Source organism: Hemiscyllium ocellatum, chromosome 11, assembly GCF_020745735.1.
Source record: "Hemiscyllium ocellatum isolate sHemOce1 chromosome 11, sHemOce1.pat.X.cur, whole genome shotgun sequence".
Lineage (NCBI taxonomy): Eukaryota > Metazoa > Chordata > Chondrichthyes > Orectolobiformes > Hemiscylliidae > Hemiscyllium > Hemiscyllium ocellatum.
The window spans coordinates 74,249,652-74,275,352 of NC_083411.1; the positions used below are offsets into that span (position 1 = coordinate 74,249,652).

Genomic DNA, 25,701 nt, shown 5'->3' on the forward strand with positions numbered 1-25,701 from the left:
AGTTTAGTTATGAAGTTAAGTTCTAAGGAAAAATCATTAGACTTGAAACATTAACTCTGTTTCTCTCTACAGGTGCTGTCAGACCTGCGGAGTTTTTCCAGCACTGTTTTTATTTATGATCTCCAGCATCATTCTTTTATTTTGGCTATCATCTCAGTAGTCTGTAGAAAGTATGTTTAGCTTGGTAGCCTTTTCCATATAGCAGAAGTTTTCTTTTTAGAAGAGCACTTGCTGTTTGTTGACTTGTGCCAATTAAAAATACGATTATGTCCAGGAAATTAATACTTGCCTTGTGCAGTGTCGATATTGTTTAATGAACAGTGATGCTTCTTGGATATACTGATAAATTATTCTGATTCTTCTGAGAGTTCAAATCTCATATTCATTAACACAAGCACTGTTACTAAGTAACTGCATTACCTAATGAATTACCTAATGAAAGAGTTAGTGAGACTGAAAAAGGAATCACTGAAACCAAAAAAAAAGTCTCCGAAAATCAAACATTAATCCTCAAGAAATCTTAAAAGGAGCCCTTGATAAAGGATTATTTTGAGCTCTCAAATGTAATATAGCCTACTTCTACTTCTGGGTGTAAACACTGAGGTAATGGCAATGTGTATAAGTCCAGAGTAGCTCTCACAAATCCCAAATTGAAATTTATTACCTCTCAGACTCCAAAGATTTTTTCTTCCTTTCTCTTGCACTTACTGAACAGGACTGAGCAAAAAGTCTGCAAAAAATTAAAATATGAAAAGTCACAATTGTAACCATTTAAAAATGTATAACTCAGTTAAAATACACTGGCACAATTTGAAATTCATTGCCACATTCTTCCTAAAGTCAAGAAACCACTCATTTCCTTTAAGAGGCCATGAACAATGTCATAATGGACACAGTTTTTAAATAAAAAGGATTGCTTTTGCAGGATCTATCCCATATTATTTAATGGGATGTGGGATAATCATTGCTTATTAACCACAAACATTTATAAGTATCTGTGAAGCTGCTCAGGTCTTGCTTTCTTTCTCAAATCTTCAATTACTTGTCAGTATGTTTTAGCAGTTTTATCAGCTGTATTTCTGTGAACTCGTTGCTGAAGCAGAAAAATAAATGGGGTGATTTAATCACTTTACAATTGTGAATAGAATGGTGCATGTCAACAACATTTGGAAAATACCAATGTTATTGTTGGCAGTCGGCATAAAATCACATGCCTCCACTCACATTGAATGAAAATCCTAAGTAATCCAAGTGCCTCAAGCTATTGAATCAGAAAATAAAATTTTACATGGAACAAAAGTCAGTTCAGGTTCTAAGTTTGCTTGCTGAGCTGAAATGTTCCTTTTCAAACGTTTTGTCACCATGCAAGGTACCATCACCAGTGAAGCGCTGGGGTTATGTCCCACATTCTATTTATGTGTCTTGATTCCTTAAGGTGGGTGATATAACTTGCAGTTCTCTCATATGTTGGTAAATGGGGTCCAAATCGATGTGTTTGTTGATGAAGTTCGGGTATGATTGCCAGGCCTCTGGAAATTCCAGTGCATGTCTATTTAGCCTGCCCCAGGATGGATCTGTTGTCCCATTTGAAGTGGTGTCCTTCCTCGTCTGTATGTCAGGATACTAGTGATAGTGGGTCATATCTTTTGATGTCTAGTTGGTGTTCATGTATCCTGGTGGCTAGTTTTTATCCTGTCTGCCCAATGTAGTGTTTGCTACAGTCCTTGCATGGTATTTTGCTGGTTGTTTGTATAGGCTCCTTTAGGTTCATCAGCTGCTGTTTAAGCATTTTGATAGGTTTATGGGCTACCATGATGCCAAGGGGTCAGAGTAGTTTGGAAGTCATTTCATAGATGTCTTTGATGTACACCAATGTGGTTTGAGTTTCGGCACATTGTGTCTGCTTGTTTGTTGTTTCGGAATCAGCAGACTATGTTTATTGGGTATCCATTCTTTTGAATATGCTGTATAGGTATTTTTCTTCTGCTGCTCATAGTTCCTAGGTGCTACAATATGTTGTGGCCCATTTAAACAATGTTGGGGTGATTGCTCCTGTAGCTAAGTACCTGGTCTGTGTGTGTTGCTTTCCTATAGACGCAGGTCTGAAGTTCTCTGGGCTTCAGAACTTCTCCGAAGGACATCACTTCAGCTGGGACAATATATCCATCCTGGGACAAACTAAACAGAGCATGCACTGGAATTCCTACAAGCCTGGCATTCAAACCAAACTCCATCAATAAACACATCAATTTGGGACCCATTTACCAACCTCAGAGAAAGAGCTGGAAATGATATCACACACCTTAAGAAACCAAGACACATACATAGAAAGTGGGATAGAATACTAGCACATCAGCAGAGGCTCACTGATGTTACCTAACACGCTGGCGAAATGCCTGAAAAGAAACCTTCCAGCTCAGCATGCAAACTTACACCTGAACCTCAAGCTGAGCTACAAATCTTCTCAAAAATCGCAAATAATACTCAGCGTTGTGCTCAAATGTAATCCAACATTTGACCTAAAAAGCAAACCTATACTAAATTTTATCTCACAATGCACAACTATTGTATCTTAAAAAATCTCAAAATCAAAACATAGGCATTAAATATCTGTCAATCAAGTAACCAACTTATATTTGTATAGTGCTTTCACAAAATGAAACATTCCATGGTGCTTCACAGGAGCATTATAAAACAAAATATGGCAACAACCAATGGAAGGAGACTAGGTAGATGATCAATGACCATATCAATAAAGAAATTAAAGAACGTTTGAAAGAAGAAAAGTGAGGGAGAAATGTGACTGATGTAGAGAAATGAATTTCAGAGCTTAGAATCTGAGCAACTAAAGACAGGGTCATCAACGGTACTGCAACTCAAACTGGGAATTCACAGACGCCATACAAGATGGAAGGAATATCCCAGAAGCAGAATGTCGTATATGGCAAGGAGGGATAAGCTCAGCAAAACCATAATCACTACTAAGTCAGTGAGTAAACTGTTGGAGTGACTGGGTCCTGATGGACCGCATCCTCAATCTTAAAAGAAGTGGCTAAAGAAACACTTGATTTTAGAGTTGATTGATTTTTTTTTAAGAGTTTTTCAAAACTTTCTTGATTCAGAGACAGTCCCATGAGATAGCAAATGCACCTGTTTTATTCAAAATGGGAGAGTGACAGACAGCAGGAAACTACAGGTCAGTTAGCTTACTTCCGTCATAGAGAAAATATAGAAGCTATTAATAAAAATGCTATAGCAGATCCCTGAGATGAACTCAAGGTAATCAGGCAGAGTCAACCTTTTTTCTGTGAAAGGGAGATCATGTTTGATCAGTCTATCGGTGTTCTTTGGAGGTAGCATATACCACAGATAAAGGGGCACTTTATGGATGCACTACGCTTAGATATCCACGTAGTATATGATCGGATTCCAAAACAAAGGTTATTGTGGAAAATAAAAGCTCATGGCATGTTGGCACAGACAGAAGATTCGCTGGCTTCCAGAAAGCAGAGAGTAGGTTCAAATGGCTTGTTCCACGTTGGTAAATTTCAGAGTGGTATGGTCATTGTTGGGACCTCTACAGTTTAATTTATATAAACATGAAGGGAATGAAGGTATGTTGCTGAATTTGCTGATGATGTAAAAGGTATGGAGGAAAGTAAGTTCAGAAAATGTACAAACTTTAAACTGTATTCCTCTTCACGCACTGCCACACCTGCGGATTCTCTCCAGCATTTCCGTTTTTTGTTACAAAATGGTACAAATAGGTTAACTGAGTGTGCAATGATGTTGCAAATAGGGTGTGATATGTTAAGATGTTAAACTGTTCTATTTGGCATGAAGATGCTTTTTAAAAAGCATGTAATCTAAATGGTAGGAGATTGCAGAACTGAGAAGAAGAAGAATCTGGACCTTGCAAAAGGTTAGTATGCAGTACTACAGGTAATTAGGAAAACAAATAGAATGTTATCATTTATCACAAGGGCAAGTGAATACTGAAATAGGGAAGTTATGCTTCATCTGGGTAGATTTCTAACAATAAAATCCTGGTGATCAACCTTGTTTAGGAGAAAATACAGTGGACAACAGTTATGCAGCTGAAATTTACTTAGATTTTCAAAAGTTCTTCGACAATGTTGCCCATAATAAATTATAAGGATCATGCTGCATAACGCATTGTTGGCTCATTTCAATTTAGAACACAGAGATGGAATGAAGGGTAGTTATTCAGACTGACAGAAGGTGGGAAATGCTATTCCATCAGGATCAGTGCTAGGACCATTACAGTTCACAATTTGAAAATTTAAATCCAAGAAACACAATTTCTAAATTTATAAGTGATAAAACTGGGTGCATAGTCAAGAGAAAGTAAATTCCAGAGGAAGTTTCTCACAATGATCCAGGAAATGAAGGGCTTCTCAAAGGAGAAACCTCGCGTCTGGTCTCGATGGAATTTAGAAAGATGACATTTAAACTTACAGAATACTGAGAGGCCTGGATAGAGTCGACTAGGAGAAGATATTTCCAATAGTAGGAGACTAGCTCCAAAAGGCACTGGTTCAGAGTAAAGGGAAGACACTTTAGAAATGAGATGACGAGAATTTCTTCGGCTGGAAGGTGGATAATCTGTGAAACTCATTGCTGCAGAAGGTTGTGGAGGCCAAGTCATTGAGTATACATAAGATAGAGATAAGGGGATCAAGGCTTAAAGGGAGAAGGCAGGAGAATGAGGTTGAGAAATACATCAGCTAAGAATAAATGGTGGAGCAGACTCAATGTGCTGAATGGCCCAATTCTGCTCTGATATCTTATGATGGAAGTTACAAAGTAACGATAACAAACTTGCAGAATGTGAAAATATTAGACAAATGAATTCAGCACAGAAGTAAGCCCCTTATTACATGGAAAGAGCAGGCCTGTTGGAAGAGGAATAAAGGAATCTCAAAGTACAGAGGTATCAATCACTAAAAGTTGTGCCCCATGTTTGCAAAGACATTTTAAAAATATAAACCAAGCACTGGGTTTTATTTCCACAGAGAGAGAATCGAAAATGAGTAAGTTATGCTAAATCTTTAAAAAACATTACTAAAGCAACATGTGGAATACTGCATGTAGCTTTGGTGGCTATATCAATAAAAGGATACATAAATATTGGAGAGGTCCAGAGAAGATCGAGGGGAATGGTATTACAAACATACAGCAATGCATATCATAAAACAATCAATGAACAGGGTGGGTTCTCTTTTCTGAAGAGAAAGCTGAAGAGTTAGCCAAGAAAAGATATTTAAGATTCTGATAAGTGTGAAGAGACAATTTCCTATCTTGTGGAGAATAGCATAACTGAAGGCATCAATATAAAGGTACTCAAGAAATCTAATAGGAAATGCTGAAGTAACATTTTTACACAAAGAGCAGTGAGAAAACAGAACTCATTACCATTAGTAGTTTAAGCAAATAGTGTAAATAGGGTGAGCAGACAAGTATGAGTGGGAAAGGAATAGATTAATGCAATGGTGCTTTGAGAAAAGGGGAGAAGAGAGGAGGCTTGGACAGAGCATTAACAGCAGTGCGAATTAGCTGGGTCAAATAATCTGACTGGGATGTACTGCACAGAAACAAAGTCATGAAAAGAAAAGATGGATAAAATGTTACACCTGAATCAAACAAGAACAAATGTTAAGCATCTTACTTCAAGAATTACAATCACAGCTGGCTGACACAAACTGAACTGCATCAGTAAGGAAGCAGGTCCCTCAGTCCAGGAACAAATTTATAGAAAGGAACTGAAACACTAAAAGATACTAGAATACAGTAAAGGTTAATATATTCTAATTCTTATACTGCACGCAGAATAATATGCCAGCTGATTTAAAAGTCCCAGGAAATTGACAGTATGGGTTCTTTATCTTCAGAAACCTCATTCAAATATATCTCTAGACAGAATCCCTAAAATCACACTTTTTACATCAACTTGAAACGTTTAGCTTTAACTACAATATATAGTCTACTTAACCAAATCAACAGAAATGAAACAATATGGAAAGTGCAAGCAGTAACAAAAACACAACAGACATTGCTTTTTGTCAATGAGAGATTTTCGGGATCCTGATAGTACTAGTGAGCTACTGTTTATGTGATGCAGACTCTAGTTTTCGTTTTAAGCTACAGCTGGCCTAATTAGGTGCAACAAATAAATACCATGGCCTGTGCTTAGAGCGTCCCAATGAAAACACTGGATGGTTCAACATTCCTACGGTTAAATTAGAGCTTAACACACTAAAATACACTTCAGCATCAGCCTAAGAAAGATCTATAAGACAGGGAGAAAAAAAAACTTTAGTGAAATAAATGTCAATAGAGAGAAAATGAACTCTAACCTCCAATCTTCACTAATAGTAGTAGTAGTTAACTACATCTGCAAATCTAGAAGGCAGAGCACAGATTTCAAAAGATTTGAAATATGAAAATGCGACGTATTGAATGAATGACAAATCTGCACATGAGAAGATGCCATCAGATGATACCATACATCATCATACTATTATTTGTCCTGGATGTACTATTTATTCCTTTTATTTTTGTTGACTATATATAATTTTAGTATGTAAGCAACATTAATGGAACAATATCAAAACACAAAATCCATAATGGCAATCCTAAGAAAACTTCATGTGGCACTTTCCAAAGATGAGAGATCCTGGGCACAATTTCATATTAACGTTACGTGTGCCAGTTGAATATAACTGGTTTAACACTTGCTTTGAAATTTTGCGGTGGTACAAAAAAGCCACTTCCATTATTTTGTTGCTCTATAAATGTACCTTGATCCTGGTCCTGCTGCCTTTCTTCTCTGGACAAAGTTTTCATTGAATGTTGCTTTAAATGTTAATGGTCTCCGTCTGTACTCAAACATCATGAGCATCAACCATCCCAGTGAGAAACATCCCAGTGTGAAACAAGAAGTAAAAAGGTATTGGGAAAGCATACGGAAGTTATTAGTAATAATATGCAAAAGGAAATCAAGTCTTGGTATTTGATATTCTAAAAACAAAAACTGCCACATTTGGCGCTATATGAAAGAAGAACACAAAAGGATTAGAAAGAAAGATTAAAAGAAGAATTTAAAAGAACCAGAAACATGCAAGAGAGAAAGACGATTATTTAATTTCATGGTCCCAATCTACAGATTTACAAAATGTTATTTTCAGGATACCATCTAAATGAAACTATAATATTTAAAACTGCATCTCACTGCCTTTACAATATTACCTTTGAAAAACTGCATACAGTAAAAATGTAATGCCTTCTACAAAATCTCTTTTATATAGTCTACTGCTGACAACTTGAAGCAGCTTCTACAATAAGTTGTCACATCATACTGACTTGAGTTAGGTATTCAATTAAGTGGGAATTACTCAATTATCAAGTAATTTGCATCAGGCCACTTCAAATTCAAAGTAGACAGTATATTTTAATTAGTCGTAATGACGACTTAAATCATGCTACTGCAGCTAAATAGTTATAATTTAAAAATTGAGAAGAATAAAGATTAATTCTACCTGTTTTGTGGCTCTTGCTGCAATAATTGAGCAGCTATTTTACGCAAATCAGTTACTTCCTTCAACTCGTCCTCATCTCGTATCATTGTCTGCAAATCCCTTGAAGGCCTGCAATTTCATAATAAAGTAATGTTACTTTGAGGAAACATCTACAGAAAACACATTTTTTGAAAACAACATGACCTTGAGCAATAAAGTGACATGTCCTTAATTTTATCTACCCCACAATTTAACAGTAATACTTGAATTCATCAGAAGTGTTTTTTTCTTGGAAGTCATTTTTATTGATGTTAAGGGAACTTAGCTGGATTATGAAATTTCCACTGAAGTCAAACAAATAGTAAACGTCTAAAAGTCTTAGTTTCATTTTTAAATGGAGACAGATGGGTCTTGTAACATTCAGGGCAATACATTTTACAGAAACAACCATAAAAAGTGCATTTTCTGAGAATTCATCCAACTAGAGCATACAGGAACTTCCGCAAGATCCCAAACAAGCATAATAGAAGTTGGAATGCTGGTGGAATTATTTTAAGAAAACAGTAAAGTGGAGTTATAACAATTGTAGCAATTCACCGGATGCCTATGAAAATAAATTTTGCTGCAAGCGTTTTCCCCCATTACAACGTTTCTTTCAAGGCTGAAATATTTGATGCACTGTAAAACATTTTTGGGTGGTCCAACAACAGACAAAATGCTCCAATAACCGTTTCTTATACTGGGATTGGCATGGCTATTTGAACATAGACATTTCAGGAACAGCTAGAATTTTTGACTTTTACCAACAAATGTGAAGGCTGGCTGGACAGATCAGGCTTGTAACCACTGGAATTTAGAAAAGAAAGAAGCAGTATGACTGTGACACAAGATCCTCAGGGATCTGAAAAGGATGCATAAGCAAAGAATATTTCTCCTTGTGGGAGAATCCAGAACCGACGGTCACTGTTTCAAAGTCAGGGGTCACACATTTAAGGCAGACGTAAGGAGAACATTTTTCTGAGTGTGCCAGGAGTCAAAGAGTGGCAGCTGAGACAGAGTTCAATAGACTTTTGATAAGAAAGGAGGAAAAAGGTTATTGAGGGACAAGCAAGAATGCGATGCAATCATATCCTATCAGCCATAAGTTTGACAGGCCAAATGGCTTACTCCTATGCCTAAATGTTGTACTGTCACATATCCCAATGGCTTTGCAAAATGAGAAATGATCAGAAGTAAAAGGTGATTAGTGGTCAGGAACCGTTCTAGAACTTGGGAAATTCCACATTATCTCAACTTCTTGGTCAATTAGTCAGAATTTTAAAAAAGGGCACTTCTTCTGGCAAACATTAAATAAACTCAATGATTGTAATGTTTGCCATTTTATACCAAGTTAATCTTTTAAAGTATAATATGCAGTTAAAACCACTTACAGACAAGAACAAATGTGCATTGACATTTAACTTTTCAAAACCATAAAGCAGATGAGTATTAAGTTGATTGGAAAATGCATTTTTTTCCTCAAGATGTCCTTTCATAGGTAAAAGAGCAGTGTTAACATTCAGTATGCACCAGAGTTTTCAAAGAGCAATTCACATCTCACCAATTTTTGTCTCAAGTTTCTCCTTCAGGTTTATCCAAAGCTAATGTGCTTCAATTACTCTGTCATGAAATCCTAAGCAGTTATTGAGTAATAAAGTTTTACATGTCATCTGTTTCTTTTACCAAGCACATCAGCAACTACATTTAAATTGCAAAGCCCTCATCTACTTTCTTAATTATTTCATTTAAAAAAACCAAATCTCCTAAATGTCTGTTTCAAGTATTTAATTAATTGAAATATAGTAACTATTTTCCAGGTTTGAAGTAGATAATGACTTCAAGTTTGGGTATCTCTCAGTCATTTTTGCACTTTTAAGTAAATGCATACTCATACCGTGGTTCATCTCCCCAGTTATTATCTTTTGCAAGCTGTGATTTTTCAGGCAACTTTCCTCGTTCCTGAAACAGAACACATCACTGAAATCAGTCATCACTGCCACCCAAGCTATATTTTAAGGACATTATGTATGAAATCTTGTGAAATTATCACTCACCAAATATTTTCAGGTTACTACGTGACCACAACACACCTTTGAAATTTTAATATACAATTTTAATTCAAATTCACAGGTTATATTTTCAGTTAAACTTACCTAAGAAATTTTAAGAAAGAAAAACTATGTAAACAATAAACAGATCTCAAAACCTTTCAATTGCAGAGGTTTCCAACTATTTCTCTCTTTTCTGGGTCAATATAATAAACATATTCCTAATATCAAACTGCAGAATGCCTACTCATGTTAGAAATACGACCGGAGTTTGAATATGGAAGGGAATGTCTCAAAATTCAGAAAGAGCTTCAGCTGTCCAATGACGTGTCCCACATGCATTACCTGCCCCTCAGTAGGAATACCCAATCCAGCTGTTATAAAGGAAAGAAAAAGGTGAGACCATTTTTAAACAGAAGCAAACGAGGTCTGAAAAGTCATTCTTTGAAGGACACTGATGAAGGAAATATGATCCATGTGTGAGGTGCTACATTGGAAGCTGTTGATAAAATCAAGACAACTTGTATTTAATGAAAGCTGCAAAATAAATTTGAAGCTCTTTAAAAATAGGTTGAAGGATGTTTTTCAGATTGGACAGAAGTAAATAGTGGTGTTCTTCAATGGCAAGTGGTGGGATCAAGGGCTTTTAATATTAAAAATAATTTGATATCAGATAGCCAAATTTAAGCATTTTCAAATCACTTTAAATAGGAAGCAGGATTAACTGAAGTGGCACGCTAGTGGCTTTAGAGGAAATTGAGCCAAGTTTTAAAGTTATAGTTCATAAGTGAAAAGGAAGCACTACATTTTGAATAAGTAAACATTAAATTGTAGAAAAGGGTTAGAATCATAGGTGATCACATTGTAAGGTGTAACATTTTGGTAAGACAAACCAAAACAGGACTTACACTGTTAATGGTTGGGCCTTGGGGAGAATTGTCGAGCAAAGATATCTCAGGATTCAGGTACATATCCCCTTGAAAGTAGAGTCACAGGTAGACAAGGCAGTGGAGGCAGCGTTTGGCATGCTTGCTTTAATTGGTCAAAGCATTAAGTATACGAGGTGGGGTGTCATGTTGAGACTGCACAGGTTATCGGTGAGGACACTTTTGGACTACTGCAGTTTTGGTCATCCTGCTATAGAAAGCGCATTTTTAGATTGGAAAGAGTGCAGAAAAGATTTACAAGGATGTCACTGGGACTACAGGTTGAGTTATAAGGAGAAGCTGATTAGGCTGAGAAATTTTCTCACTTTGAGGTGTTTGAGGGGTGACCTTCTAGAGGTTTATAAAATCATGAGGGGCATAGATAAGGTGAATAGCAGAGCCCTTTTCCTAGGGTAGAGAAATGCAAAATGAGAGGACATAGTTTTAATGTTAGAAGGAAAAGATTTAAAAAGGGACCTGAAGGGCAACCTTTTCACAGAGGGCTGTGTGCATATGAGATGAACTGCCAGAGGAAGTGGTAATTGTGGGTATAGTTGCAACATTTTAAAGACATTTGGACAGGTACATGAAAAACAAAAGTTTTTAGAGATATGAGCCAAACACAGGCATGTGGGCCATTTAGTTTGGGAAACTTGGTCTACACGGACAAATTGGTCCAAAGGGTCTATTTCAGTGCTGTATGACTCTCTAAATATTTGCAAGTTAAAGTTAATTAAAGTTAAGTGAACATGGAAATGTACATGTGAAACCTCAGGAGATGCGCAAAGTATACAATGAATATTTCTCCTGTGTTAACCATGGAGAATGATAAGATGACTTCGGAACTTGGGTAAGTCAGTGGTCATATCTTGGAGATAGTCCATATCACAGTAGAGGTGGTGTCGGACATATCATAATGTTTGAAGGTGGACCTACCATACAAATTAAAGAACTCTGCAAAAGGCTAGAGAAGAAATTGCAGGGGCCCTGGCTGATGCATTTGCATCATCGATAGCCATGGAGGAGGGTAGCAAATGTTGTGCCTTTATTCAAGGAGTGCTACGAAGAAAAACATGGGAATTATAGACCTGTGGTAGGTAAATTACTTGAAAAGATTCTGGGGGATAAGATATACATGCATTTTAGAAAGACAGGGTTTGATTAGAAGTGGTCAGCATGGTTTTGTGTGTGGGAGATCATGCCTCACAAATCAGTTCTTCAATGAAGTGATCAGGAAAGTTAATGAGGGCAGGGCAGTAGACTTGGTCTATATGAATTTCAGTAAGGCCTTTGATAAGGTTCCACATGATAAGGTGCTCTGGAAGATTAGATCGCAAGGAATCTAGGAGGACCGGACAAATTAGATACACCATAAACTTGATGGCAGGATGCCTGTCAGACTGGAGGCCTGTGACTGGGCGGTTGTTGTAGGGTCCACTGTTATTTGTTATCAAGAACAATTATTTGGATGAGAACGTACAAGGCATATTAGTAAGTTTGCAGAGGACACTACAATAGGTGGTATGTGGACAGTGGGGAAGGTTATCAGAAATTGCAGCTGAACCTTGATCAGCTGGGGAAGTGGGCTGAGAAATGGCAAATGGGGTTTAATATAGATAAGTGCAAGGTCCTGCATTTTGGAAAGTCAAATTGAGGTAGGAGTTTCATGGTGAATGGTAGGGCCTTAAAGAGTGTAGTGGAACAGAGGGACCTTGGACTTCAGGTACACAGTTCTGAAAGTGGAAACATAGGTAGACAGGGAAATGAAGGAGGAATTTGGCACACCAGCCTTCAGTCAGGGCAGTGAGTATAGAAGTTGTGAAGTTATGTTGCAGTTATACAGGATGTTGACGAGGCCGCACTTGGGAGTACAGTATTCAGTTTTGGTTACCTTGCTATAGGAAGGATGTCATTAAACTGGAAAGAGTGCAGAAGAAATTTACATGGGTGTTGTCAGGACTCAACAGTCTTGAGTTACAGAGAGAGGTTGGACAAGCTAGGACGTTTTCCTTTAGAGTGTAGGCAACTGAGGGGGATCTTGTAGAACGTTATAAAATCATGAGAGGCATGGACAGCATGAATGCACTCTGCCTTTTTCCAAGGATTAAGGAATCGGGGACTAGAGGGCATCAGTTTAAGATTAGGGGGAAAAGAATAAATGGGAACCTAAGGGGCAATCTTTTTTACACAGTGGGTGGTGCACATGGGGAAAACAGGAAGTGTTTGACGCGGATACATTAACAACATTTAAAAGACATTTAGACAAATACACGGATAGGAAGGTTCACAAGGATATGGGCCAAGTGGAGAGAAATTGGGTTAGGGTGGATGTATAGTTTAGTTGGCATGGATCAGTTTGGGCCGAAGGGCCTGTCTTTGTTCTGTAAGACTCTAGGATAAAATATTGTTTAAGGACAGATGTGCAAGAAGCCAAGGGGCTATGTTAAAATTATACAATCATTTATCAGGTCCTAACTAAAAAATTATGCCCTGTTATGGGCACCACAGTTTAGCATAGATGTTGAGACAATAGAAAAGGATGTAAAGTGATTCATTATGGGAAGTACAATGGGTTTTAGTTACCAAGAGATGTCAGAAAAATTAAGGCTTTTTCACGACAGCAAATAACTTAAGCGATCTGATTCAAATACCCAACATTTCAGGTTTAAGAGTTCGAACAACATGGCAAATTAAGTGCTAAAAGTTGTCTGCAGTTTTTTTCAAAGCTAGGAATTAATAGGCTTAAAAAGAGTGGGAAAAAAATACAGAATGGTACCAAGTACACAGATTGCTTGGGGAACTGACATTCGCACAGTGGGTAAACAATTCTATGCTTCACCTAGTGAAATGGTTTTTTTTGACGAGGCTCTCTGGCATCAATAAATATTCAATAGTTCTAGGAGTCTGGGGCTCAACTTTATTTAATTCAATAGTCAATTTAATTATCCGTGAAAATAAGATAATATAATGCTTAGACTGAAATCCCAGGATGTTTTGAACAATTGGTGAAATATAAACAAATTATTCCAAGTTATGTGGCTCGTGACTGACATGTAAAATTAGGACTTCCAAAACTTCCAGCTCAACTAAACAGATGTTGGATACAAAAAAAGACTAACATCTGTTTGGATGAGCTGGAAGCTTTGAAAGCAAAGGTTAAAAGATTTACCACAATTAATTTGCTGAAAGTATACTAGCAATATGAATTTTTTAAACAGGTTAATCATCATTAGGTTGCACGGTAACATATTATGCAAGGCTAAATAAGTTGTTCTAAAGATACTGAACAGTGTAGTGATTAAGTATTCTCTTTCAATTGTGGAGTCAAAGTTATAGGATAAAAGTCAGTTTCTAACAAGGAAAAGCTGTTATATTAATGCAACATGGGTGCTCTCAAGACATTGAGTTAGTTCAGAGACACTGCTTTAAATATTCTGGAATATTGCACAAAGTAGGTTTAACTGTATTTTGCAGAATTATTGATATAAATACTGTGTATGGTCATGGAAGAAACTGGCTTGATTGATTAAATTATCTTTTACTGATTCTGTAACTTACTTTCATTCCAAGGTTTTGCAAATTTGCAAGTCAGTTATTTTTCTAATTTTCAGTTTAGGTCTATTTCAATGGCAAACATGTTTTTTGGTACTATTTTCCCACCTATTATTATTTCCAGACAATGCAAATTTTGAAGCATATATTTTTGCAACATCACACATTTACATTTGCAACTAGTTCAGAGAGCAGAACTGGGCAAAAGAGTGGATATTATGCATACAATAAAATTTGCAAACTACAAAAGTCTTTGGACTGTAATCACTTGATCCCCAAAGATTGTTCCATGGAAGCGTTTGTTGAGATTTGATAAAGAAAAACATGTCGAGAGTTAAAAAGATAAAACTATGCTTATGAAGGACAAAATGATTAAAATATGAATTCTAACATAATAGGAAACAAAAACAGACATTGAGGAAACTCAGCATGTCCGACAGTTTCTGTACAGAAAAAGCAGGGGTAATGTTTCACGTCAAGTAACCCATTTCCAGTTCTGATGAAGGGTCACTCTGCATTCTCTCCACTTATGCCATTAAATCTGGTGAGTTTATCCAACAATTTATTTTTGTTTCAGATTTTTAGTATTTGCAGTTCTTCGTTTTATCTAACAGAATGGACATTGTGAAAATCGACTCGACATTACATCAGCTGCTTCTGTCCACTTACTTTTAAATAAGTAACAAATGGAGGAATTCGATGAACATCTCCAGCTTCAGATGGTGGTGTCTCCTCCTCATCTGCATTATCAATCAAGTCTAAATGCTCTTGGTCCAATGAGGCTAAAATAAAATTTTAAGATGTTGGAAAAAAATGTTTTAAAAATAGAGTTGTGTGGAATCAAAACATGATTACTGAGAAAATAGTTTATTCACAAGTCTGTAAGGCATTTGCCTTGAAAACAAAACATCTCGATGCTAATTTAAAACTGGTACAAATTTCAGATAGTCGTTTTTCAAAATCCTGAATATTCAAACGTTTCCAATCAGCATTCTAGTTTCTGCAAAAAGGATCTCATCTTCTATGGGTTAGAGAGGTTATCCAATTAAAAATCTGCACATTTTAAGCATAATTGAGAAAAACATTCCACATGATTTGCTGTTCTGATCCCAACATCAGGGTCAAAATACACAATCATATGGAAAAGCCAATTAAAGAATGATCAGTCATCAAGCTTTGAATAAATTTGGTTGAGAAGAATGAATGACATGACCTGAAAGCTGACAAAATCTGAGATCAAGATACAGAAGATGACATTTGGTCATTTGACACTAACATGGCCAGAGGTAGTTTTAAAGGAACAATCAACTTGAGGTGGAGATATAGGCAGTCACTGCAGAATTGATTATAAGTAGGCGAGAAGCCAACTAGGAAGCCGACAGAGATCCTGGAAGAGAGACATGGAGGTGGCAGGGTCAGAGTAGAGAAGGTTATCAATATAAGATAGGAACTTTGAAAACAAAGCAATTTAAAATCTAACCAGTAATAAATCATAGAGCCATGCAAATCAGGAAGACTGCACATTTGGTACCAATTAACTGTACCAAAGTTACTTTCAGTATTAATTATTATTAGGATCCTTGATCATCAAAAAATATTCCAGGAAGCATATGCTGGAGGAAGTGAAGACAGGATCGGGCTGTGTTGTTTTGAATTAGTTTTAAGTTTCTAAAATTCCCTTGATTCAGGGAATATTCTGGTAGATTGGAAAATAGCAAATACGACTCCCCTAATAAAAACCTGAGGGAACCAGAAAGGAGAACTCGTAGCCCAGTTAATTTAACATCTATCAGAAGAGAAATGCTATATAGGCCTCTTGGATCTGTTTAAAGTAATTAGACACAGTCAACATGGTTTTGCAAACAGGAAATAGTGTTTGACTAATCTGTAATTCTTTGAGGAGGTTTGTATCTCACAAACTTGAGGTTGAGGTTTTTTTTAAAAAATGGGGCCTAGGTAGTATTGCAGAACAAGACCAAGAGACTCGGGTACATAATTCTTTAAAATTTGCATCGCATGTAGAAAGGGCGATCAAGGCGGCATTTAGCACACTCACCATCATTCCTCAGACCTCTGAATAAATGAGTTGGGATGTCATGTTGTTAAGATTATACTAGACATTGTTGAGGCCTCTTCTGGAATACTCTGTGCAGTTCTGGTTGCCCTTTTATAGGGAGGATTTTATTAAACTGAACAGGGTTCAGAAAAGATTTACCAGGAGGGCTTGAAATATAAAAATAGACTAGAAAGACTGGGACATTTCTCCACTCGAGTGTAGGAGGTTGACAGGCAACCTTATTCAAATTTATAAGATCATGAGAGGCATAGATAAGGTGAATGATAAGGGCCTTATCAAAACTAACCGACATATTTTTAAGGTGAGGAGAAAGATTTAAAAAGGACATGAGGGGCAACTTTTTTTAAAAAAACAGTGGTTCATGTGTGAAATGAACTGCCTGATGAACGATAGGTGCAGGTACAGTTACAATGTTTAAAAGGCAATTAGTTAAGTTCATGAGTAAGAAATATTTGGAGCAATTATGGGCCAAATGCAGGTAGATGGGACTAGTTAAGTTTGGGAACATGACCAGTATGGACTGGTTGGACTAAAAGGTCTGTTTCCATGCTGTAAGATTTATAACTAGCTAACAAAGTATAATCGCCAAATTTGCTGCTGACACAGAGATAGAAAAGCAAGTGGTGAAGAGAATGCAAGGTGGTTACAAAAAGATAAGACTGATGAAGTGACTGGGTAAAAATATGGCAAATGGAGCATAATGCAGGAAAATGTGAAATTGTCAAAGAATAAAAAAAGCATGTTACTTAAATGATGAGGGATGGCACAGCTGAAATGGAGAAGCTTTTGAGTGTATGCTTGAATCATGAAAAATCAGTATGCAGTACAGAATGTAATTAGGAAAGCCAATAGAATGTTATCAACTATCTCAACAGAACAGAATACAAAGGAAAGCAAAAGTGCTTTAGTTATACAGGGCACTGTTGAAACCGTATCTGGAGTACTCTGCACAGTGTCAGTCACCTTACTTCAGGAACTATGAATTCTTGGAGGGCATTCAGAAAAGATTTAGGAGATTAATACTTGGAATGACAAAAGGTTGGACAGACTAAGTGTGTCGAGAGTGTGGTGCTGGAAGAGCACAGAAGTCAGGCAGCATTCGAGGAGCAGGAAGATCGACATTTCTGGCGAAAGTCCTTCATCAGGAATCAGTAGCGCTTTTGCCCAAAACGTCGATTTCCCTGCTCCTTGGATGCTGCCTGGTCTGCTGTGCTTTTCCAGCACCACACTCTCGACTCTAATCTCCAGCATCTGCAGTCCTTACTTTCGCCAGGCTAGTTGTGTGTGTGCTGGAGTCCAGAAAAATAGGTGGTGACCTGATAAAGAAACAAATCTTCAGGGATCTTGACAGGAAGATTAGAAAGGATACCTCTTCTTATGAGAAAATCTAGAATTTGGGTCACTGTTTGAAAATCAGGGTCATCCATTTAAAACTGAAATTAGTCAAACCTTTTCTCTTAGGCTCATGAATCTTTAGAAGTCTCTTGCTGAAAAAGGTGGTGGAAATAGAGACCTTGAACATTTTTAAGGCACAAGACAATGGATTCTTGATAAACAAGGGGCTGAAAGGTTATCAGAGGTTAGCAGGGAATAGAAATGAGGGTATATTCAAATCAGTCATAATCTTATTGAATGGTAGAGTGGATCGAATAGCTGAATGATCACTGCTCCTAATTTGTATGTTCTTATCATTGATAGACACTTTATGGTATCTGGATCTCAATAAAGCTTACTTCAATAAAAGTCATCATCAAGGAAGCAAAGAGAAAATGAAAAAAAAGTTGTTAAAATTTCAAAGTATAATCTGCAACATACTTACTTTTGAGAGAATTGTGTTTGTCCCCAACTAAATGATTGTCTGATTTGAGAGGCAAATCCTTGGTTATTTCAGATACCTGAGAATGTAGGCTAATTGTATCATCATCTGAGGGCTAAACAGAAACAGAAACATAAGAACAGTTGCCAAGGACAGAAAATTAGGATTAGTTATTATAATTTTAAATAGCACTATGTAAAAACTGAATTGAAAATTAACAAAATTAGAGATGTGTGTCTACAATCATGAATTACTCTCATTTTTGTGATAAAATATCAAGACTATTGTTTCTAAATCAAATCCAGTTAGCAACCAAAGCTTTGCTTAGTATCTGTACCCTCTCTCCACAAAATCAAAAGATATAGGAGCAGCATTAGAATATTCAGCTTATCAAGTCTACGCCAACATACAATCATGTCTGATATGTTTCACAACCCCATTCTCCTGTCTTCTGCCCATAACCTTTGATCCCCTTATCAATTAAGAATGCATCTATCTTCATCTTAAATACATTCAATGACTTAGCCCCCACAGCCCCCTGCAGCAAAGAGTTTCACACATTCACCACCTTCTAGCTGAAGAAATCCCTTATGCTTTCAGATCTAAAGGGGCATCCCTTTACTCCGAGGCTGTGCCCTTGGGTCTAGTCACTCCTACTAATGGAAATATCCTTTCCATGTCCAATCTATCCAAACCACTCAGTATTCTGAAAATTTCAATGAGATCCCCCTTCATTCTTCTAAACTGCCTCGGGTACAGATCCAGCATTCTCAACTGCTCCTCATACAACAAGCCCTTTATCCCTGGGATCGTTCATGTAAACCTTCTCTTGACTCCCACCCGCCTCAATGCCAACACATCCTCCCTGAGATACAGGGCCCAAAACTGCACACAATACTCCATATGCAGTCTGACCCAGAGCCTTATGCAGCCTCAGCAGTACATCCCTGCTATTGTATTCCAGCCCTTTTTGAAATGAATGTATCTGCCAACTGAACTTGCATGTTAACCTTAAGAGAATCCTGAACTAGGACTCCCAAGTCCCTTTGTGCTTCAGATTTCTGAAGTCCTTCCCCATTTAGAAAATAGTTTATGCCTTTATTCTTCCAACCAAAGTGCATAACCCTCATACTTTCCCACATTGTATTCGCTCTGCCACTTCTGGGCCCACTTTCCTAGCCTGTCCAAGTCTCCTGCAGCCTCCCCCACTTCTTCAATGCTACCTGCCCCTCCACCTTTGCATAATCTTCAAACTTAGCAACAATAATCTCAGTACCTTTGTACATTATTGATGTGGACAATGTGAATAGTTGTGGCTCCAATAGTGACTTCTGAACTCCACTAGTCACTGGCTACCATCCTGAAAAAGACCCTTTCATCCCCACTCTGCCTTCTGCCAGTCGACCAATCCTCTATCCATGTCAGTACTGTGCCCTTAACACCATGGGCTTTTATCTTACTTAGAAGTCTCCTATGAAGCACCTTGTTGACCACTGACAACTTAATCCACATTTCCAATGTATGCGAATACAATTCTCCTGTACTCTCCTTGGCAATCTAGCTTCTGCCACTTGTAAACCTGCAACACATTCAGAACACTGCAGTCAGAGTCCTACATTGCACCAGGTCCCAATAACTCAAATTTTTCCCTCTTTCGCTGCTAAACTCTGAAGCCAAATTGTTAAGGCCAAGTCTTTATCCCTATCTTAGAATAACAAAAATTATCCAAGTGGTCTCCATTCGACGTAGAGCCACATATGGATCCTCCTTTCCTGTGAGCCTGAATTGTTTATTAATGGAAATCAACACCTAACCAACCCCCTAGTCAGTTTGTCTGTGTTCTTTGGAACGCATGTCCAAATGAACACTGCTTTGTTGATGTTCCAACTTGTTATATCTTTAAGAACCTTGGTTGATTAAACATCTCAACTGGCTCTGACACCCTTCCTAACTTATGCTGATGCATTCTCAAAAGGAGCACCATCAAAATATATTTGTGTTATCAAAGTTGAACGTACAAAGCACATTGAAGATTCAAGGTATTCAAGATGCTATTCATCTCAATCCCATAAATGGAAAATGGCCTCCGAAAAAGACTTTTAATGTTTCACTTTTGTCCCACAACGGGAAATGGTAAAGTTGTATTACATTACTACAGTACAAACTGGGATCTGAGTTGCTAACTAGATTAAAATGATATGAGGAAAATAATTCCTAGCTATTTCATTTTTATTTATTCATTCCCGGATTGTGGTCATTACAGGCTACACCAGCATTCTTTGCCTAGGAAACTCAACTAAATCACTGAGCAGGTTCACAGTACATAGCAGTACAGCAATTTAATGCAAACGGATATGGAATTAACTGAAAAGATACAAGAAAGCCATTATGACACAATGAAAAAGTTCACCATCACAGTACTCTATACTTGTGAGTTAACATACAAATATCAATTCAAGCTCTAAGAGTTTCACTTCAAATTATACTGTTTAATAGTGATACTATCGGAAAATAAAATAAAGCAGTTTTGCCAACTACTGGTGCTGACAACCTCTCACATGTGCATGCAATTCATCAAACTTATGAGCCATACAAAACCATTGAACATTTCTTCATAAGGGAGATAGAAAAATGCTGCAGCACATTTAGTATTATTTGCAGAGAGAAAAACAAAATTAATAGTTCGGGTTGACGACAGAGCCATGAAGGATCTTTTGAAATCTAGTTTCTTTTGAAATCCTGTAAAATGAAAGAACAAACTTTAGTTTGAGACCTTGCTGTGCACAACAAGATATGGGATCTGTTTCAGTCAGACTGACAGGGGGATAAACATAGAAGTGTAGAATAAATGTAGGACACTAGGAGAGTTTACTTGTCCTTCTGCAGCAAGGGCATGCAGTCGTTATACCCACCTAAGAGGGTAAATTGACTGTCAGATTATCCAAAAAACAGTACCAATGATGTAGATTTCCTTCAACATTGTACTGGAGTGTCAACCTAGACAGGGTGGGTCTGTGACTCAGTGGTTAGCACTGCTGCCTCACATTGCCAGGGTTCTGCGTTCAATTCCAGCCTTGGGCAACGGTGTCTAGAGTGAAGTGGGAGATGGCACGGGGCAGGATGACACTAGGCACACAAGATTGCCGCTGAGTCATCAGTTGGCCAAGTGACACACAAGATGGCCACCAGACCACAATATAGAGAGAGACAGCAGAGCAAATATAGACGCTGCCTGGGTCACCAGAATGCCTGCATAATGCACTCACAACCTAGTTGATTAGTTTAAGGCAGGTGGGTGAGAGAATACACTTGAGTAATGTACATTGCCCGCTGAAGTGTATGGGTCCAGCCAACGCCTTTAATAGAAATGCTAACAGCTTCATACAGACTCAATACAGTGATAATAGCTAGGGATGCAGTAATCATCCTTCTCATGAAGAGCGATTAGCACCCATTACCATAGAAATGGACTTCCGTACAGACATTGAAACTGAATTTCTGAGCTGAAACTGACAACAATCGCGCTGAAATTAACAAAGACTGCGTTGGAACTGACAATGACTGCACTGAAACTATTAATGATTTTGCAATATTTACCATTAACAAACAATGTTACAAAAACAATAACCTCATCGCTTACCTATTATTACAAAATGTATAAAAGTATCATGGCATGTGCTCCAGGTTGAGAGAAGAATCGCAGTTGACCACTGTGCTGTTGGCGTGTGTGTCTCTCTCTCTCTCTCCCCGGAGCTCTGGTATTTCCTTGTACAACGAGCTCTGTCACTGAACCCCGATTTTGACTCCAAGGCTGGTGATTTTTCTTACAACAGGAGTCTGCACATTGCTCCCCATGTCTGCATGGGCTTCCTCACACAGTTCAAAGATTGTGGGTTAGGTGGATTGACCATGCTAAATTGCCCATATAGCGTCCAGGGATGTGCACACCAGGCGAGTTAGCCATGGTAAATGCAGGGTTACAGGGATAGGGTAGGAGGAGTGCGTCTGAGTGAGATGTTCTTTGTAGGGTTGGTTTGGACTTGTTGAACTGAATGGCCTACTTCCATATTGTTGGGATTCTATAATTCTCTTCCATTATTCACTCATACCTCTGAAGATAGGACTTGAATTATTTTATTCATTCATGGGAATGAGGGCATCGCTGGCTTGGCCAGCATTTATTGCCCATCCTTAATTCCCCAGAGACCAATTAAAAGTCAACCGAATTGCTGTCTGGAGTCAAATTAGGCCCATGAGGTAAGGATGATAGTTTCCGTCTCTAAAGGACATTAATGAGCCAGATGAGCTTTGTGAACAATCGATGACACTTACAATTCTAGATATATTTTATTGAATTCAGATTTCACCATCTGCCATGTGTGATTTGAACCTGGATCTCTAGATTAACAGTTCAGCAATAGTTCTCAACTTTCTGGCTAAGTTGTGAGTGTGCTGTCACCCGGCCAAAATTGCTAATGGCTTTGAAGGTCAAAATACTAAAAGGAAATAGATTTTCTTGAGAAAAATTACGAAGTTGTAAATAGGACACTTCTTTATTGTGATTAAAGTTATTCACTTTCCTTGAAGGGAAGAAAGTTCATTGAGCACTGCACTTTAGATAAGTATCCCAAGCTTCCAAATCGTAGACTAATCACCTGGAATTTTGCCTGTATGTCCTTACAGCGAACAACTGTTTACAATCCTGGGCATACTCAAACTTATCATCAGGTGAAGAAGTCAAAGCTTTGGGTGTAAACCCTTCTTTAGGACTGTAGACAAGGAGGAGGCTGGAAGAATTCAGCAAGCTGTACAGCATCAGGAGGTGGAAAAGTCAACGTTTTGGGTAGAACCCTTCTTCAGGGCTCACCTCTATTTTGGATTCCAGATTATGCACTTGTTTTGTCTCATACATAAAATTATCAACACCCTGACTCTCACCTTGCCAATATGGTAAGCACTAAGTACAGACTAGATGTTTCACCAGTTGTCGAAGAAAAGGTTGTTTCAGTGAGCTATAATCACCCAACCTCAACTGGTTCAAAGCACGAATGAGGAGGACCTGGAAGAAAACCATTCCTTGGTATGGCTATGAAAGCAAGTTCAGTAGTGATGAGAAAATATACCAGATGAAAATGCTAAAAAGTTGCATAAATAATAGGAATAAGTTTCCTACAATAATTGGAACACGAAGTACTGATCATCACATTATCAAAATGCAGTTTTACAAACAAATTCCAAATGGACTATCCTTTGTATCAAAATATTATCTTAATGTTTTGGGAATTTCTCAATTATATTTTCATTTTAAACATTGTCACATCGCTTAGAAAGGCTACAATGAATGGAAATTGCATTTCTCATTTGGAAAAGACACTGTAGAGAACTTACAAAGCTGAATGTCTGTTTGAAGAGCTAAAAGAAAGCAGAGAAAGCACAAAGAGCACAAATGGCGCCAATTCTCCACTGACACTTGCTGGACATGTCCGTCAAAGCAAGATTAGAATGCACAGTGGAAGGAAAGGTGCAAGAAAAATTATGTTGCTGCAAACAAAACACTTAAGTTTGATAACTTCTGCCAAAGAAATTACTATAGTTACACAGTTGATTCTACACAGAATTACCCTGCAAGGAGGCTGTCAATTGGCTGACAATATCTGTGCCAACTCTTTGAAAAAGCTATCCGTTTAATGTCACATAATTGATGGTGCCTGTAGCCCTGCAATTATTAAACTATCTTGAAATCATACTGTCCCCAAAAGCCCTCATCCGCATTTCTCACTAAAGAAATAGAAGGCTTTCCAAAGCCTGAACACAGTATCAGTGTCCATTGACCTTTCTTGGACTTCAATCAAGGACCCCAACTTTAATGGGCATCAATGAAAATCTTAGGGAAGATGGCAGGAATTCTAGAAAGTGGCAAATGCTTGTGTGTCAAAGATGAAGGAATCAAGTTCATCGACATGCATGGCATATGAGATAATGACTAAATTAATAGCTTAGTTATGACTAAGTTGAAAAGATTAAATATGCCAAAACCATCAGTGCAAAACTTACAAAGATGTGCAGCACCAGGTTATGTTACAAATACGCACAAAACAGATAGGAATTTTCGATGAGCCTGTGAACTCATTCGATCTTCTTTCTACAGTTTGTTAGGGTCCGTTGCAGTACTTGTTATTCCTCCACACTTCAAAAAAAGTTCAATCACAAATAGGAAGTCAAAATACCTTTCCTGTAATAATATAGCCAGACATACCATAACAGCATGTTACTAAGATTGACAAATTCAGAAGCTGTATTCTTTTTGCTCTGACTGTGTTACTGTCATGTAAATGCATATACACATGCCTAGGCAAGTTGAACATGAATTACTGCAAAACAGCATTTGACAGACAGTGGCATCAAGGGTGCCCAATCAAAACTGGGGTTATTAAGAATCAGGGTTAATTCCTAACTGGACTCAAATAGCACAAAAGATAGTTAAGGTTGTTAGAGGTCAATCATCTCAGTCTCAGCACATTGCTGTGGGATTTTGTCTTAGTCATGTCACAGGCCTGGTCATCTTCAACTGCTCGAAATTACCTCGTGTTCCAACAAAAGGGCAAAAGTTGAAATGTTCTTTGATGACTGCACAATGTTCAGCACCCTTCACTACTGTTCAGATACAGAATCAGAGCACCCTTATCTGCAATACCACCTGGACAACATCCAGGTGTGGAATGACAAGCAGCAGGCAATGACCAGGCAATTAATATCTTGAACAAGGGAGTCTAGTCATTGCCCTGAATCACCCATGATCGACATCTTGCAGGTTACCATGACCAGAAACTGAACTGGACCACTCATAAGTACAGTGGTTACAAGACAGGTCATAGGTTAGGATTTCCACAGCAACCGATTCACCTCCCTTCTCCCCAAAGCCTGTAACGTCTGAGGAGGAGGAGGTCTGGAACGTAATGGAATACTTCCCACTCACCTGGACGAGTGCTGTTTCAACAACATTGAAGAAGTTCGACACCAGGTCATAGCTGCCCACCTAATTGACTCTGATCAACCACCTTGAACATTCACTTCCCGTACCAGACTCTGAGCAGCAGCAATATATGTACACTTTACACGATACACAGTAGCAACCCACCCAGGTTCCTTTGATGGCACCTTACAAACACATGACTTTTTCAATGTAGAAGAAAAGGGCAGCAGATACATGGGAACACCATCATTTGCAAGTTCACCTTTAATTCATTCATCACCCAAATTTGACACTATATTGCTGTTTCTTTACCCACACTAATCTTAATCCTTGAACTTCCATCCTAGCAGTATTAGGAATTTCCTTTAGCTCAGTGGATTGTAGAAGTTCACCATCACTTTAGGCTATAAATACTGGCTTCCTCAGCAACGTACACATGGCCTGACAAAAATAATTACACAGGCTACTTCATTTATCCTCTAATATAAAATTAGAGTTCACACTAAACTAACATTTTGTTTAAAAAAAAGAACAAAATAAAATATTTGAATTCTAGTATGTGCTTTCCCTCCATACAGGAGTTGAAAAGAAAAAGTCCACACTTGAACGTGTTAGGGTAAGCTACACATTCATGGCTCTATTGCAATCATTGGTTTTTACCACTCTCTTGATTTGTCATTACAGGCTAAGTTAACCTAATCTACAGTATGCTTGATACATTTTTACATCAAT

At 37.8% G+C, this 25,701-nt stretch overlaps 2 protein-coding genes across 3 annotated transcripts in view; both read right to left on the bottom strand.

Annotated features, from left to right (window-relative positions):
* The window catches only part of LOC132820461 (interleukin-13 receptor subunit alpha-2-like), a 343,536-nt gene that overhangs the window by 91,706 nt on the left and 226,129 nt on the right, over positions 1-25,701 (bottom strand). The window lies entirely within an intron of this gene.
* The window catches only part of lrch2 (leucine-rich repeats and calponin homology (CH) domain containing 2), a 161,737-nt gene that overhangs the window by 54,774 nt on the left and 81,262 nt on the right, over positions 1-25,701 (bottom strand). For both annotated transcript variants that reach the window (XM_060832612.1, XM_060832611.1), the window contains exons 8-12: positions 18,000-18,111; positions 14,773-14,885; positions 9,472-9,536; positions 7,560-7,667; positions 665-730 (exon numbers count right to left, since the gene is read on the bottom strand). In XM_060832612.1, the coding sequence (XP_060688595.1) occupies positions 665-730; positions 7,560-7,667; positions 9,472-9,536; positions 14,773-14,885; positions 18,000-18,111 (464 nt within the window). The remainder of the gene's footprint in view (positions 1-664; positions 731-7,559; positions 7,668-9,471; positions 9,537-14,772; positions 14,886-17,999; positions 18,112-25,701) is intronic.